General features: G+C 38.6%; 1 protein-coding gene across 4 annotated transcripts in view; it reads right to left on the minus strand.

The window, feature by feature from the left end:
- Positions 1-18,942, minus strand: part of GPR156 (G protein-coupled receptor 156) — an 87,611-nt gene that overhangs the window by 19,165 nt on the left and 49,504 nt on the right. For all 4 annotated transcript variants that reach the window (XM_032852325.1, XM_032852324.1, XM_032852322.1 and 1 more), the window contains exons 4-5: positions 5,006-5,141; positions 4,642-4,752 (exon numbers count right to left, since the gene is read on the minus strand). In XM_032852325.1, coding sequence (XP_032708216.1) covers positions 4,642-4,752; positions 5,006-5,141 — 247 coding nt within the window. The remainder of the gene's footprint in view (positions 1-4,641; positions 4,753-5,005; positions 5,142-18,942) is intronic.

Genomic DNA, 18,942 nt, shown 5'->3' on the forward strand with positions numbered 1-18,942 from the left:
ACTAGCATTTTCTTTATACATATATGAATCATTTGACTTAATAAAAAGAGGCTGTGTTACTTTTGTAACTACGGAAATAAAATTAAAAAATATATACTATGAAAGGATGAAAAGTTGAAAAAAATCAAGGAAAAAAAAGAAATCAGGAGAATTAGGATGAAAGGTCAGAAGAAGAGAGTACACAGCCCTCATGAATTGAGGGGGAAATGTGGATCTGAGTTTTTGGAGACCATTGAAAAGAAGAGGAAGTAACTAGTTACATGATTCCGGTGTCTGTAAGATAAAAATGCATCAGTCATCAGTTGCTTCACCAAACTGCTTAAAACCAATGATAATAAGATAATCTTCAAATCAACCAGCAAAAAGGCACATTATCTGTAGAGGAACAAAGACAAGGATGACATCAGATTTCTTATCAGAGAAGGCCACGTGAGAAGACAGCAGAATGAAAACTTCCAGGTACTAAAAGAAGAAAAGAAAGCCTCAACCTTTAATTCTATATCCAGCAAAAGTAGCTTTCAGAAACAAAGGGGAAATAAAGACTTTTTCAGATAAACAAAAGCTGGAAGAATTCAGCACTAGCACACCTGCATGAGAATGTTAATATCTTTAAAGCAAAAGGAAAATGATATCAGATGAAAATATGGATCTATACAAGGAATATTACCTTTGTAGAAAAATACATGTTGATTTTAATTATTTAAATATCTTTTTAAGGTAACTGTTTATCATAGACCTGTACCCCTGGGGCTACTAATACATTATATGTTTATTAAAAAATTAAAAAATTATTTAAAAAAAGATAACTGTTTAAACAAAAATGAGTAACAATTGTGTTGAGTTTATATGTAGAAGTGAAAACAACACAAAGATCAGGACATGAGGAAATGGAAACATATAATCATGAGATACTTATACTGTAAGTGAATGCCAATTATAGCAATATTCACAAACACTTCCAGAAACTGAAGAAGAGGGAATGCTTCCTAATTCACTCTATAATGCTGGCATTATGCTATATGAAAACTAGAAAAAGATTTCATAAGAAAAGAAAGCTATAGAACAATATTCCTTGAGTATACACATGAGTATTCCATGAGTATACACATTATAAACACAATCTTATGAAAAGGAGTCCAACAATAAAAGAAGAGGATAATACATCTGACCAAGTGGAGTTTGGAAAACAGTTTTAGTTTGAGATCCTAAAATCATTTAATGTAATTCCATCATATGAACAAACTAAAAAAAAAAAAAAGAAATATGATCAATAGACACAGAAAAAATATTTGACAGAACCCAACATCAATTCTTTAATAAAACCCTCAGTAAAATGGGAAGAGAGGAGAATTTCCCTAACTAGGTAAAGGATATCTATTATATGACTACAACTAACATACTTTGTTTTGAAATACTGAATGCTCTCCCTATAAGGTCAAGAAAAATTCAAGGATGTCTGTGCTTGGCATTTGTATTAAACACTGTACTAGTGTTTCTAGACAGGGCCGTCATACAGAAAATTGGAAAGAAACTTTTTATCCACAGATAATATGATCATCTATGCAGAAAATCTGCTGGATCTACAAACAAGATCTGATGGATCTACAGTAAGTAGTTTAGCAAGGTTACAACATACAAGATCAGCATATGAAAATCAATTATATTTCCATATATTAAAACAAAAAATTGGAAAGTGAAATAAAGAACAATAACATACAATAGCATAAAAATTAAATACTTTGGAATAAATCTGATAGAAGTTATAAAGGATCTCCACTGAAAACTATACAATTAGAAAAGACCTAAGTAAATAAAGATATATACTGTATTCATGGGTTAAAAGACACAACATTGTTAAGAAGTCAGTTCTCCACAATTTGATCTATAGAGTCAACACATTTCAGAAGAAATTTGCAGAAATTGGCAAGCTGACTCAAAAATTCATATACAAATTCAAAGGACTTAGACTAGTCAAAACAATATTGAAAGAGAAGGACAAAGTTGGAGAACTAACACTCCCTGACTCGAGATTTTATATAAAGCAACAGTAATCCAGATAATATGGTATTGGTGTCAAAATAAACAAATACATCACTGGGACAGAACTGGGTCCAAATATAGATCCACATATCTATAGACAACTGATTTTCAACAAAGGTAAAAAGTAATTCAGTGAAGAGGACAGACTTCTCAATAAATGGAGCTGGAACAACTGCATATTAACATGTAAAAAAATTAACTTTGATCCATAAATCATATCATATTCTAAGATTAACTCAAAATGGATCATTTGCCCAAATGTAAAAAATGAAAACTCTAAAACTTCTGCAAGTAAGCACAGGAGAAAACTTTTGAGGCCTTGGATTAAGCAAAAGTTTCTTAGATCTGATACCAAACATGATCCATAAAAGAACAAATTGGTAATTGGAATATCATCAAAATTAGAAATGTCTTCTCTTTTGAAAGATACACTTAAATGAATGAAAAGAAAGACATAAATTGGAAGAAAGTCTTTGCAAATCATATATATCTGCTGATGGGCTTATCCAGAATAAAAAAAGAACTCTCAAAACTCAATAGTAAGAAAACAAACAAATAAGTTCAAGAAAAGTGGGTAAAAGATACTTCACCAAAGAAGACATATGGATAGCAAATAACTATGTGAAAAAATTGCACTAAGGAAATGTAAATTAAAACACAATGAGATACTGTTATAAACCTCTATTAGAATGACTACAAAGAAAAACCAAGTCAAATGTTGGCAAGGATATAGAGGAGAGGGACTCCCATACATTGCCGGGGGGAATGTAATAAGGTACAACCATTTTGGGAGAAAGCCATTTTCTTAAAAAGTTAAACAGACACTTAATCATATGATCCACCCATTCTACTCTTAGGTTTTTATCCAAGAGAAATGAAAGCATATGTCTACTATAAAGACTTATACATCAATTTTCATAGCAATTTTACTTTTAATAGCCTTAAAATGGAAACAAACCCAAACATCCATCAACAGATGAATGGATAACAAACTGTATGTCTACACTTTGGAATATTACTCACCGATAACAAAAAAAGAACCACTGATGCATCCAACAACACATATGAATCTTAAAATAATTATGCCAAGTGAAAGAAGACAGGTTAAAAAAAAAGAGCACAGGAGTGCATGGGTGGCTCAGTCAGTTGGGTGTCTGCCCTTGGTTTTGGCTCAGGTCATGATCTCAGGGCTGTGGGATTGAGCCCCACATCTTGGCTCTGTTCTCAGTGGGCAGTCTGCTTGAGATTTTCTCTCTCCCTCTCCTTCTGCCCCTTCCCTGGCATGCACGTACTCTCGTTCTCTTAAATAAATAAATAAATATTTTTTTAAAAAAGAGTACATACTATATGATTCCATTTATATAAAATTCTGGAAAATGTAAACAAATCCTTAGTGACAGAAAGCATATCAGTGGTTATCTGGGAATAGGAATGGATGTAAGGATTGGATAGGAGATGGAGATAACAAAGATTATTGAAGAAACTAACACAGATTTATACCATGATTCATGGATTTGTACCTATGTCAAAAGTTGTCAAATCATACACTTTAAAATATGTGCAATTCATTGCATGTCACTTATGCCTCAATAAAACCATTTTTTAAAAAAGATTTTATTTATTTATTTGACAGAGAGAGATCACAAGTAGGTAGAGAGAGAGACAGAAAGAGAGATGCAGGGATCGATCCCAGGACCTTGAGATCATGACCTGAGCCAAAGGCACAGGCTTAACGTACTGAGCTACCCAGGCACCCCAATAAAACAATTTTTTGTAAAGAAATCTGTGTTATAGAAGGATAGATAAACTTCTTGTCCTTTAGTCAATTTTTTTTTCGTATCATGGTTACTCACAGCTGAGTTTATTATGAATACTCACTGAACAATGACTAATATTTGAAAAAAAATCATTCCAGAGAAGTAAACTCCTATTGAGTGATATATTGGGTCTGGCTAGCACCTATTGCCAAAGAGTTTGATCACTGAACTTTGAGGTTTGTGCAAGGAACCTGATAAAATGGGGAAATGTGGTCAGGATGACATCTGATGTCGGGGATATAGGTGATCTGGCTGCCACAGAGCTTCTAGGGTTGATTCTATCTGGTGAATGGATGTTCTCTTCTTTGTTCACTGCTTCAGGCCCATCCTTCCTAGTGCACAAAATTGGTCTTCCACATGGAAAAGAACTGGGCTCCAGTAAAGGAAATAATTGCTTACTTGCTATAGCTTCTCTGTAATCACTGTCCCTCACTCCGCTTTCAGCTCACATTTATGCCAAGAAACAATCTCTCTGGGCATCTTGTTCTCTCTCACACTGGTTCCAGATGCTGGCCAGTTCCCATGGTACCAGAAGTACCAGGGCCTGGGGTACATATGAAGCAGAAATACATTCAAAGTCCTATCTCCCAAGAGCACTGGCACATAGCTTTCCAGGCTTGGAGACTTAGGAGACCACACTACTCCAAGGTTTGAAATGAGGAGTAGGAAATTCAGATTGCCATAAAAGGGCCTACCTAGTAATCCAACACAAACTTCTCCAGCTTATAATCAATAAAGCTGCTGTTTGCAATTAAGCACTGGTATGTGACTGCTGCCTACTCACCACTCTCTTATCCGGGACCCTCTGGGTAAACACCTTGTAGAGTCGCCAGCTCTTCCCCAGAATAGGGCCAAATACAAGGGAGGTCCCAATGCACAGCATGGATAGTCTTATCTACAGAGGGAAAAGGATAGAAGCAAGAGGCATGAGATAGACTTTTGTTGTTCTCCACATTCTGATCTGCAAAGCCTCAGTCTACACAGGGCAAGGGACAGGAAGTGGACTGCAGTAAGCATTTCAGTGATCACCTTTGAGAGTGCCGATCCAAGGATAAAGATAACCACCACCTATAGGAGATGCTGATTTGAAAAAAAAAAAATCAAAAGTTGGACATTTTGTTCAAAACAAAACTTAAGATTTAACCTACCTGAATGAGAGTTTCCATTGAGCCTCCCACTAAAGCATCTCCATCTTGAATTCCAAAGAGGTAAACACTACTGTAAGTCAGACAACTGCCAAGTAAGGTCACAATATTCAGATTGGGACTGGACATCTTCACAATCCTAAAGTGAATCAGGAAGAAAGACACTTATAGTCATAACCCTTTGCTGTGGGAGTGAACAGAACTTCCCCACAAGTATAATCTCCAATGTAACCTCAGAGTGAAGGGCCACTGGGAAGAAACCACTTTATAGCCCTGTAAAAAATTGTTAGGACTTAAATTTATTTTAAAAAAGAACTAAATTCTGGCATTTCTTGCTTATATAACTCCAAGCCTTTAAAAAAAAAAAAAAGGCCAACTTCTAAAAAACAGGTGGTATCAGAGAAGAGTTAGGACTTTTTCATGAAATTTATGGTTGCTAAGAGACAACTATATGCAGTCTAGTGAGTAAATAACTAGCAGGTAGATACCTAAAGAGATACAGTTTGGAGCCCTTAGAAATGAGCTGTAAGGTAAACTGCTATTTGGAAAGTCTTTGTGATTTTTTTTTTCACAATTTACTCTATTTGATATGTAAAATTTTTTTTCCTATCTCTGCTTGACCAAAAGAGAAAAAGGAAGCAAGCATTGAAAGGGATTTATCAAGTGACTACTAATAATTATCAAGGGACTATAAACATAAATATTGAATTTATTTAAATTTTAAATTACACTATTTAGACGAAAACTTAAATAGAATGACATTCCTTAATTGTTTTTTTTTTTTTTGTGGGTCAAATAGTTTTAAATTAGTTTACAGAATGATTTAAAGATTAGAGGGAAGTGTGGACAATCAGGGTGTCAGACAGACCCTGGGCACCAACAGAGGCTCAAGACAAGGTAAAAACGTATGAGTTGGTTAACTTAAGGGGAAAACCAGGCTTAGTCTAGACAGTGACTGATAACAATTAAGGAATGTCATTGTATTTAAGAGTTTTAGTCTAAATAGTGTATTCTACATAAATTCAATGTTTATATTAATAGTCACTTGATAATTATACTTAGTTATATTTTCATTTAAAATAGTAACTGAGAATAAAAGCATTCTTATCTGTGTACCTGGATTACCTGGCTGACCACTTTAAAGTTGAGAGCCAAGGCAAAACCAGTTACTTAGTGCAGCCTACTCTAATGACAGTCAAAGTACTCAGAGGCATTAAAGAGTTTGGCAGAGTTAGACTTGCAAACATGATAACCAACAATGGCCCAGCTTTGATTACTTTGTGGCTGGCAGCATAATTACGTCCACACACACAAAAATACCAAGTCATTGCCCTGGGACTCAGGCCCCAAGTACAGATAAGGTTGGCCAATAAATCCAGCTGAGCTTTACCTTATCTTGGAGCAAAAACCTTGATTTTTCTTTTTTTCCCCTCTAAAAATGAGAACAAATTTTATGGATTCCCCTTATAAAAAGGGGATAACAATAATACCTCCCTCTCCCCCTGACAGAGTTGTAAGGACTCAGGGAGGTAATACAGCAAAGTGGGTGGCACAGTGCCTGGCACAGAGTAAGCATGTAGCCAACATTAGCTAATGATAATGTTAATCTCACCATCTTCAGACTTTAGAAGCCCACAAATCACTTTTTCCTCTCCTGTTTCTTTTCTTTTCCTTTTTTTTTTAATAAAGATTTTATTTATTTATTTGGCAGAGAGAGATCACAAGCAGGCAGAGAGGCAGGCAGAGAGAGAGAGAGAGAGAGAGGAAAGCAGTCTCCCTACTGAGCAGAGAGTCCGATGCAGGACTCGATCCCAGGACCCTGGGATCATGACCTGAGCCAAAGGCAGCAGCTTAAGCCACTGAGCCACCCAGGTGCCGCTCTTTTTTTTCTTTTTAAAAGATTTATTTGTTTTAGAGAGAGTGCACGCATGTGTGAGCGAGTGGGCATAAGGAGAGAATCCTCAAGCAGACTCCCTGCTGAGTGGAGAGCCTGACCTGGGGCTTGACCTCATGACCCATGAGATCATGACCTGAGCTGAAACCAAGAGTCATCGTTCAACCAACTGTACCACCCAGATGCCCTACCTCTCCTGTTTATCACCTATACCCAATCAATTGCCAGTTTCTTTCACTTGTTATTTTGAAATCTCTCCGAGTTGTCTCTTACTCTCCATTCCTGCTACTGCATGCATCCAGGATACAATCAAGTTAGGAGCAATGGAAGTGGAGTCAGGTGTGAAAGATGAGTAACCTGGCTCTGCCAATCACAAGTGTGGGACTCTGGGCAAGTCACTTAACCACTCTAGGTTCCTGTTTCCTCATCTGTGTAAATAATGTTATCTTTCCTAGCCATCCCACAGATTATTGCAAAGATCAAATGAGGTGTGTGGCAAAATTCTTTGAAAACTAAGGTGATGCAAAACTATGGATTTTTAGATTTTTGATGTAACCTCTAACCCTCTGTAACAGCAGTGTTTTTCCTGTCCTAATACATTCTGTATATTACTTCAGACTTAATTTCTTAAAATACTATCTCATCACTTAGGAAGAGAACTGCATGTATACAGATCAATTTTGTTTACTTAAAGTCTCCTGTATCCAAATGTAAAATCTAGCCCTATCCTCCCTATCCACTCATTCATCCATCTCCTTAGTCAGCAAGTCTTCAAATTGTGACTGAGGGAGAGTCATCTTCACTAGTTTGTCTCTTCCCGTAAGAAGGAGAATTATGGGGTGAATACTGACTGCCAAAGTAAGAACAGTGTGAACCAGCAGCTTCACAATACATTTGTTAAGTAAAGTAATACCTTAGATAGACCAGTGCTGACACTGCTTAGAAAAGGGGCACTACTGACCTGGGACTGGCTACTTGGTGCAGTCAGAAGCTTGCGCAGTGGAAAAACCACTGGGTAGATCTTGCAGGACAAATAACTAAGGCTGTTCTTCCCCATGACTATGCACAAGCATGAGCCATGAATAGCTGATGATGACCTCCCTGACAAGCAGCCGCCCGAGTTCACATCCTCACGTCTGTGCTGTCCAGATCACTGATGGGTAAGTTTCTTTCTTAATTCTTCTCTGGGGCCCTTTTATTTGAACACCACTCTACAATCAGATATTCTTTGTGTTATTCAGTACTGCATGGAACCCTGATTTAAACTTTCTCCCTCTCTTGATTTAGTTAGGAGGAATTCAGTTTAGTTATTTTTTAAAAATTTTAATTATTATTTCTTATTAATATATAATTTATTATTTGTTTCAGGGTCAGCTTAGTTATTTTTGATAAAATATATATTACATGGTCTTCACACCTCAGAAGTTGATGCAAATTCATTTCCTAAATGGACATGTTGTGCACTTACATAAGTTTATTTTTATATTTTTCGTAAAAAATTTTACTTAAAACCTGCATCAGAAATAAATGAATGGAAGATGATTTACCTATTTTGTTTGGTGAAGTTAACACCTGTGAAGTAACTGAAAAGTGAATCATCTCCTATTCAGCAGATGAATTATGTATGTCTGGGGAATGTCTTTCCTAGTTTAATAGGAGTTCAACCACCAATGTCACTTACCTTTTTCTGTTGAATTAAAGATGAAATCTACACATGCTGAATATTCTAATCAACCACAAACACATAATTTCCGCAAAGCAAGAAGATTTCAATATTATATACTTAATTATAAATATTCGGTCCCAACAAAATTACCTATGTTGCATTTATAAAGAGGTAAGGGCTTGGACTGGGTTACTAGCACTCAGAAACAAGGTTTTTTTTGTTGAAGCCTCTGCCTTCGGCTTGGGTCGTGATCCCAGGGTCCTGGGATCAAGCCCCGCATCGGGCTTTCTGCTCAGCGGGGAGCCTGCTTCCTCCTCTCTCTCTGCCTGCCTCTCTGCCTACTTGTGATCTCTGTCTGTCAAATAAATAAAACCTTTAAAAAAAAAGAATTATATAGCTATCTCTTCTTTTTCTCTTCATTTATTCATTGGCAATGTAAGATGAGCTTCCTTGATTTTTCTATTCTCAAGTAAGTCTCAATATAAATAGATAAATATCCATCTATATCTGTAGAACCTGAATAAACCTGAATTATCATTTCAAAAGTCTTTAATGAATTCTGATGCTTATATGACATCCATCAGCTCACAGGTATCATGTTTCAAAAGTTTATCAAACACAGGTTTCTGAACTTCAAAGTTTATTATACTTGCTATGGAGGATTGACTGGTCATCCTATTGTTTAATTCTGGTTATGAACTGAATTTGGAAACATGGCTTGCAAATAGGGTTGAGGGTACTTCTTGTGGCTATTAGAAAAATTTTTTCAAATGTCACAGGATCATGGTTTCTGAAATGCTATATGTGGGTCACTAAGCTTTAAACTTATCTAAAACCAAGTATGAATGTCTTTCTAAAAATATTTTTAATAAAACACTTAAGATTAAATTGTGAGAGTCAATTGAATTTCTTTTTCAATCCACTGTTTTTGATCCATGCTACAGGGGTATTATAAATCTACCTCAGCTACATATGTTCCAAATAACTTTATCATAAAGTTGTTTCGTGTGTTTCAGCACATAGTGATCATTTTGCTACTTTGCTTATTTCTAATGTTTTAGGTTCAATATCTAAACCCAATTCAAATTCTGCACACCTCAAAGCAATATATATATATATATATGTGTGTGTGTGTGTGTGTGATTATATATATATATATATATATATATATGTGTGTGTGTGTGACTTCTAACCATATATATTCTAATTCTGTAACATAATGGTGAGAGCAGCTTGGCCCTGTTCCTTCCTCTTCTGTCTGGGCCACCACTCTAGGAGACCATCCTGGGAGACTTCATTAACCTTTCCACCTCCAGAGTTCTAAATTCTTTTATCATAATGACTTCACTTTATTCTTCTTCTAGATACACATCCCCAGGGTCCCATCTTGGCTGTTATAATTATTCAGAATGATTTTTCTTCATAAATTTTAAAGACCAACATTCCCCTCTTTGATCTCAATGCATCTAAAATTGAACTCTTAGTCTTCTCCCCAGACCTGTTCTTCTCATATTCTTCCCCAGTTCAGATAATGGTAATTCCATCTTTCTGTTGAGTTGGACCAAAAATCTTGAAGTCCTCCTTGACCCTTGCTCACCACCCACATCCAATCGGTCATGAAATACTTTTGACTCTATTCTTGAAATACATCCAAAACCACTACTTAACCACCTCTGTTGCCAGCACCCTGATCAAAGTCTGACTTTGCATTTCTCAACTGCATTATTACAATAGCCTCCTAACTGGTCTCCCTGCTTCTATTCTGGACCCTTCCTAAGTCTATTTTCAACATAGCAGTCATAGCAATCCATTAAGGGTAAATCAGATCATGTCACTTCTCTGTTCAGAAGCCTGCAGTGCCTTTCCGTTTCGCTTAGAGGAAAACTCAGTCTTTACCAGAGTGTACAAGGCTTATATATGTGGCCCTTGTTAGCTCTCTATCTTATTTCCTACTTCTTCCTCTCGCCCACTCCACTCCACACAGGCCTCCTTGCTATTCCTTGAAAACACCAGGCACTCACACACTTCAAGAATTTGAAGTGACTGTTCTCCCTGTCTAGAATATTCTAAATCATGTATTTGCATGGCTCATTCCCTCTGTCCTTTTATGTCCTTGTTCAAAAGTTACCCTCTCAATCAGGGCTACGACCCCATTTAAAATCACACTCTTTCTCAGAATTCCAAATCCTTCTTACCCTGTTCTATTCTATCTCCACCCCACCACAGCACTTATAACTTTCTAAGGTATTACACAATTTATAGATTTATTGTTTATTATCTTCTCCCAATCAGAATTGCTCATGATATACTCCCAGCACTAGAACATTACCTAGGATATTGAAAGAACTCAGTAAAGGGGTGCCTGGATGGTTAAGTGTCTGACTTCAGCTCAGGTGGTGATCTCACGGTCCTGGGATCAAGCCCCATAATGGGCTCTGTGCTCAGCAGGGAGTCTGCTTGTCTCTCTTCCTCTGCTGTCTTTGCTGCTTTTGTTCTCTCTCTCTCTCTCTCTCTCTCCTTATCTCAAATAACTAAATAAAATCTTAAAAAAAAAAAAGAGAAAGCACCCAGCAAACACTTGGTGAATGAATGAATAAGTCCCCTATACTCCAGCCCTCTCATATGCTCACTTCTAACATACTTGTTCATTGACAGCCTGCAGACCTCCAGTTCCCTGGCTCTTCAGCTTCCTCACAGTCTGTCAGTCTCTCTTCCTTTCTGTACCCAACGTGACACCTCTGGTTGGTCATCTGAACTGTTCTCTCAGCAACACCCACTTCCTTTTCCAAACAAGCTCTTTTGCTGCATCTGCCTGACAAAAATCCCATCAAAATTTCAACCCAGGGGCGCCTGGGTGGCTCAGTGGGTTAAAGCCTCTGCCTTCAGCTCAGGTCGTGGTCCCGGGGTCCTGGGATCGAGCCCTGCATCGGGCTTTCTGCTCAGCGGGGAGCCTGCTTCCTCCTCTCTCTCTCTCTGCCTGCCTCTCTACCTACTTGTGATCTCTGTCAAATAAATAAATAAAATCTTTAAAAAAAAAATTTCAATCCATTGTCTGCCTTTATATCCAAGCAGCAGAATGCCGGGGGAGAAAATTTTATAACCTTGCAGACTGTTGCCACCAAAATCAACGGATGAGCTAGGGCTTATTGTACCACCAATTAATCTTTTTATTTGTTCTATGAGATATGTTTCACATTTTCTTTGTGGGTGACCCACTTCATCGGCTTCAAAGAAGTAAGAGCATGTATCTGTTTGGATGATGCCCTCAGTCTAGGTTTGGTGCCCTCCTCTATGGCTTTATAACACCCCAGGATATATGTGCATCAGTACAATTGTCATGTTATATTACCAGCTTTTTATGTTTGTCTCACTAAACAGTTTCTACTCCTCAAAAGCCAGGCTGTTTCTTATTCGTCTGTATCTCAGCTCCTAGCCCAGTCCTTACAAAATGGCATGTGTTCCATGACCATTTGTTGAATGAATGAATGAGTGAATGCACAAATTCATTAAAAATATGAAAGTCCCATCACTTCTTCTTTTCTTTGTCTTATTCCCTAATTTCATTTTTCTTTGGCAATGCTCTCCTCTGTTAGGCAGAAGGATGAGGCTCTCACCCTTTCCAAAGGATTCCAAATGGCTCTAAAGCAGTAGAGATCTCTGACAGTGAGCGGGAAAGTCAAAAGTTGGTTCAATGTCTGTGTGTTAAGACAAAAAGGGTAATTTTGCATTATGGTAAGAGTTTTAGGAAGCCCCCGCCTGGAATGGCTGAGATCTTCCTGGCATTATTGAACATGAAAGGGCCATGATTATTTTGGATACTGTGGCTTTCCATAGACACTGGTTTTTTTTTTAAAGATTTTATTTATTTATTTGACACAGAGAGAGAGATCACAAGTAGGCAGAGATGCAGGCAGAGAGAGAGGGAGAAACAGGCTCCTTGCCGAGCAGAGAGCTGGACGCGGTGCTCCACCCCAGGACCCTGAGACCAGGACCCTGAGACCATGACCTGAGCTGAAGGCAGAGGCTTAACCCTCTGAGCCATCCAGACGCCCAGACACTGGGTTTTGACAAATCTTCTCCACACCCCAAACTGTCATTGAAAAGCCTTGTCATTCAGATGATCCACTCCTTTGCTTCCCCACTCAGCATGGTGTTGGGGGAGTCTAAAAATAAGTGAGAGAAAGAATCCTAACAGAATGCTGGTGAAGCTTCTCTTTGTTTCTAGGAAACTGCAGCATCTTGGGGATGTGTATATTCATATATGCACACACACATATGTGTTTACTTGTCTCCAATGAAATCAGGCCACTTGAAAGATTCTTTTCCATTGGCTGAATTCTTCCTGGAGAATTCCCCCAGGAAATGCTTTTGTCCAATATGTCTCTTACATCATGTGTCAAGGGCTGTGGAGGCCCAGTGATATGATGACAGCCCTTGTCAAGCAGTTGATGGATGAGTCCTCATCTTCAGGACCACACAGATTACAGTCTCAGCCGACATCTGCTCAGAGGTTAACAACAGGCATCCATTCCCTGACTTCAGAAAATCTGCTGATCTTGGACTGATTTGCTACTTGCAGCTAGGCTACAATGCATGCCTATTCTATACATCCTTGCAGCTACTAAATTATGTTCTGTAGCGAGCTAAAACACAGTCCTGCTTTATGTTCAGGGTGGGCTGGGCCTCTCTAAATTTGCCTGCTTTCCTGTAGTTGTAAGTACTTGCATAGCTTTGTTTTACATGGAGAGAGCAGGCTCCTACCGCTGTTTTGTCAGTGCACAACTGCAGCTGCTGGAGCTGGAGATGAACTGGAAGAACAAAGACATTCTGCCTGCAGGATAGCTAGGGGATTAGTGGTGGTTGGACTTGATGACGTCTACTTTCCTTTCCAGCGCTCTCCTTCTCAACTTATGGCTGAGGCAAGTTTTTTTTCCCTACTGCTGGCTTGTCAATAAGCCAGTCACACTTTGTATTTCTGCCTCTCTACCATACGCAGGATCCACAGGCTGACCTGGTTATTAGAGATGCTTTAGAATTTACATCTTAATCAATCAATCAGTCGATCCATCCATTAATCACCCAAACATTCAGCTATTAAGTGCAAAAGAAAACTTGCTAACGATCCTGGCCCCAAGTTCCCCTTTAGCAGATGAACTCAGTATTTCCATGCTTTATTAGTTACTATCTTTTTAATGATCTTCTTGTGTCAAACATTAATTCAACAATTCTTAAATATCTATTTGTTAAAATATTAAGAACTGGAGATAGGAAGGCAAATGAGGTATAATTTCTATCCCCAGCTCATTTGGATACCACCTCCCTGGTTTCTAACTTTTTCACTGCAAAGGCAGTTTTCTTATTCTGCCTTTTTTCTTTTAGAATAGAATAAAATTTTAATTTAATATTAGCAGTTGTTTTCTCAGTATCACAGGGCCATTTAATAAAATCTATGTATATGAATGTATGCTCGTTATAAATATTTATATGTGAATATGCATAGAAATTTCCAGAGTACAAATTTCAGAATATATAGCTTTCCTAGACTATATAAATAGGCCAAAGGATCATTTTTAAAGAATTCATTCCTGCAAATATTTTTAAAGCTGAAATGTGGGAATTTATTTATTTATTTATTTATTTATTTAAAGATTTTTAACTTATTTGTCAGAGAGAGAGAGGGAGAGAGAACGAGCACAGGCAGACAGAATGGCAGGCAGAGGCAGAGGCAGAGGGAGAAGCAGGTTCCCCGCCGAGCAAGGAGCCTGATGTGGGACTCGATCCCAGGACGCTGGGATCATGACCTGAGCCGAAGGCAGCTGCTTAACCAACTGAGCCACCCAGGCATCCCAGAAATGTGGGAATTTAGATAGAAAACCCAATGGCCATTACTTCATTTTATCAGCTCATGTTTAGGACAGTAGTGAAAAACATATTGATAGAATCAAAATAAGCTGGTGATGAGAGGCGGCGGCAGGGAAAGCCCCAAAGGGTACCCTTACCAGAAAGGAGCTTGTATGGCTTTAATTAGGAGTATTATGGCCACATTCCACATCAATTTAAAAAGAATTAGTTTCTAAATATATTTTTGTCATGTCTCATGCAATATTTTAAATGTTTTAAATGCCAGGGGGGAAAACTCTAGAAACACAAAAATGCTTTCCTCTCATATAACATCAGACCCTAGAGTGTGTTGTAATTTATGAGTCAATGATTTCAACTTCCTTTCTCCACTTAGCTGTGGGGGCAGGCCTTGAGCAGTCCCTAGCTACCAGAAGACATGTAGCACTTCCCAAAGGGCACAGCAGATGCCCTGATTTTAAGTAGAGCATAAAGCACAGCACATTTGCCCCCATGAAACATCTGATCCCATGGAGTCAGCTGTAAACAGAATATTATTTATCGTCCACCACGTGACATGTTCATCAAAGTCTCTGAGGCACAGAGGATCTGCCAGCCACGTTGGGAAGGTTTCCTTCCTTCCTTCCCCTTCTTTCTGGTCCTCAGGATTGTGGTGGGAGAACTTGGGGCCTTGGTGAGTCTGAGAGGAATCCTAGCAACTAGGGCTGCCGGCATCACTCCCTGCTGGACTGGAATCTGGGAATCCTTGACGCTGGGACTGGATTTTACCTAGCTTTGCTCATTAGCTCCTGACACAGGGCCCTGAATCTAGTGGAAACTGTTTGTTATCCTGGATAAATCATTAAAGTTAGAAGGCTCTTAGAGGTCTAGTACTTATAAGAGATAGAAGGGAGACTACTAGGAAGGCACAAACTGCTTGTTCTCCCCAACTCTGCCCCAGGAATTGCCAAGGACAGAATTGGAGTCTGAGGGTCATGAGGAACACCACTTAAACCAGGGACTGGGACTGACCCTCTCATTTTATGATGAAGGGACCCTGCATGGCAATTTTATAGCCAGAAAGGGACCACAAAGGGACAGCTAATGAAGATGCCCTGACTCCTGGTTCCCTTCAGTGTGCTTTCACTTCCCCTCTAGGTTACCATGGCCACCTGGGACCTGGTGTCCATCCTTCTGATAATTAACTTCTGCTAGAGGCCTTCTTGACCCTGGTTTCTAATGTCCAGCAGTAGCACTGGTGGTAGGCCAAGGGTTGAGGCTCCTCAAAGGCTCTGTTAGCTTGCATTTATTGTCAAGTGGACAGAGAGGAAATCCTGAGCCCTCTGGAGTGACTTCTGTTGGGCTTTGCTTGCCCTTTCCAATTCTGAGTGCTGGCCTGGATCTTGGACATTGTCAGGGCTCCCTTCATGGTTCCTGACTTTACCTACTGGCTGGAAACCCAGACTGCATTCTTGCCACAACAGGCTTTGGGCTCTTGGTTTCCATCATTGCCTAGATTCTCCAGGTCTTGGCCCCAGCAGGGCCTGGAAGGGTCTGCCCTAGACTGTGACAGGAGTTGTGTGTTCTGTCCTGTAATCTGATGTGAAAGGAACAATTGTTAGATAATCTGTGAGTTGAAGCAGCTTTTGTGGATTAACACTGAGGTTAAGATGATGTAGTGGGAGAAGCATGGGTTCTGACATCAGACTGACTAGATTGACTAGCTGTTTATGGTGGGTGATTTGCCCAACCATGCTGAGGTGGTTTCTTTATATAAAAATGGGAAAAATAGGGGTGCCTGGGGGCTTAGTCCATTAAGCGTTGCCTTTGGCTCAGGTCATGATCCCAGGATTCTGGGATCTAGTCCAACATTGGGCTCCTTGCTCAGCCAGGAGCCTGCTTCTCCCTCTGCCTGATGCTCCCCTGCTTGTATGTGCTCTCTCTCTCTCTCTCTTTCTCTGAAAAACAAACAAATAAATAAATAAAATCTTAAAAAAAATAAAATAAAGATGGGAAAAATAATATTTATTCTCTCCAGTACTTAAAGGTCAGAGAAAATGTATCTAAAATAAAAGCACATAAGAGGCCTATAATAGAAAGTAGCAACTGTTAATTTTAAGTTAAATTGTCTGAATTTACACATCTAGGGACTAAATGCTGATTTTATGATAAGCTTGAAGTACTGAAAGATCTTGAAGTACCTCTAAATCATAAAAAAATTACATTGCAGTCAGAATAATTTGAATGTATGTTTTTTTCTATTTCTTAGAATATTGACAATAACATGGAATAATATTAAAAAGAGTAACCAACATTGATTATATATTTAATATTTGCTAAGGGGTTGCTAAGGGCTCCACATACACTATCTAATGCAATCTTCACAGCATTCTGAGATACATAGTGTCATTATCCATACTTTCAAATAGGGAGATGAAATTCAGCAAAGTTCAATAAGGCGATTGAGTCACATGCCTAGTAAGAGATGGGGCTGGGATTTGAGGTGGAGTTTGACCCCAGAGCCTGGGTTCTTTCACTGTTGACACACTTAACCTTTTGTAAACATTGTTAAGGAGTAACCCTTATCCCCCTCTCTCTGCTTTCCCACTGAGGCCTACTGAGGAAAGCTTTTCCTCCCTCTCTCCAGATTGTGGGAAACTTCTGAGGAGGAAACTTTTACTTCCCTCTTCACCTCAGGACCCACACTCCACGAGGTGAGCAAGGGTGAGCACTCTGACTGAAGAGAGGTGAACAGACCTAGGTCAAGTTCTACCAGAAGGTCTCCAAAGCAGGAATCTTCCCTCTTCTTTTCTCCTTCCCCACGTCTACCAGGCAATGAGCCCTCCTCCTTTCCCAGGCCTCATTTTAGCTTCACGTCAAGGAGCGCTTTCTAATTTGGCTTTCACTCGCAATCTCTGTCTTTCTTTTCTTCAAAAAACTTTTTATTTTGAAATTATCTGAGACTCACAAGAAGTTGCAAAACAACTTGATCTCTAACCCAGCTTCCTCCAAAGACAACATCTTACATAACTAGATTACATTATCCAAACCAGGAAACTGACAGTGGTGCAATAGTATTAACTAAATTATAGACTCTATTTGAATTTCACCAGTTTTTACATGTGCTCTTTGTGTGTGTGTGTGTGTGTGTGTGTATGTGTGTGTGCGTGTGTGTGTCTGTAGCTCTATGAAATTCACCATACATACAGATTAAGGTGCACATAGCACCTTAATCAGTTTTCTTAAGTGTTTCATCGTGCAAACAAAACTACCCTCAGACTATTCTTTTTAGTCACACCCTCCCCCTAGCTACAACCTCTGGCAACCTCTCATCTGTTCTATTAATTCATCTCTTGAGAATACAATGTAAGTAGAATCATACAGTGTGTAACCTCTTGAGACTGCTTTTATTCAGTATAATACCCTTGAGATTCACACAAGTTGTTGCAATGTATTAATAGTTTGTCCCATTTTATTTTTGGGTAGAGTTCCATTATATGAATGCACCACAGTTTGTTGATCCATTCACATGCTAAAAGATGTTTGGGTTGTTTCTATTTTTTGATTATTAAAAATAAAGCTGCTATAAATATTTGTTTTTGTGTTTTCAGTTTTCTAGGAGTAAATAATCAGAAGTAATATTCCTGAATTATACAGCGAACATATGTTTGATTTTATACCAATATGCCAAACTGTTTTCCAAAGTAATAGTACTATTTTTTTTCCTTTCAAGATTTTATTTAAATTGTAGTTAGTGGGCGCCTGGGTGGCTCAGTTGGTTAAGCAACTGCCTTCAGCTCAGGTCATGATCCCAGAGTCCTGGGATGGAGTCCTGCATCAGGCTCCCTGCTCCACGGGGAGTCTGCTTCTCCCTCTGATCTTCTCCCCTCTCATGCTCTCTCTCACTGTCTCTCTCTCAAATAAATAAATGAAATTTAAAAATAAATAAATAAATAAATAAATAAATAAATTATAGTCAGTTAACATACTTAACTATGTTAACATTAGTTTCAGGGGTAGAATTTAGTGATTCATCAGTTGCATATAACACCCAGTGCTCATCACAAGTGCCCTCCTTAATAGCTAACACCCAGTTACCCCATTCCCCACCCACCTCCCTCCAACAACCCTCAGTTCCCTACAGTTCCAGAGACTCTTATACTTTGCCTCCCTCTCTGTTTTTCTCTTATTTTATTTTTCCTTCCCTTCCTCTGTGCTCATTTGTTTTGTTTCTTAAATTCCACATATAAGTAAAATCATGGTATTTGTCTTTCTCTGACTGACTTATTTTGCTTAGCATAATACCCTCTAGTTCCATCCATGTCATTGCAAATTGCAAGAATTCATTCTTTTTTGATGGCTGAGGTAATAGTACCACTTTACATAACCACCAGCAATGCATCCAGTTTCTCTGCATCCTTGTCGACACTTGGTACTGTCGGTATATGTGCTTTTGGCTTGTGTGACACATGTATGCCTTTAAGAGTAAAAATATCATTTGATTATCCAGTTCTGTGTGTTTGTATGCACTCTAACTGGACC

The sequence above is a fragment of the Lontra canadensis genome, unplaced genomic scaffold (genome assembly GCF_010015895.1).
Source record: "Lontra canadensis isolate GAN:19392208 unplaced genomic scaffold, GSC_riverotter_1.0 scaffold6, whole genome shotgun sequence".
Taxonomy (NCBI): domain Eukaryota; kingdom Metazoa; phylum Chordata; class Mammalia; order Carnivora; family Mustelidae; genus Lontra; species Lontra canadensis.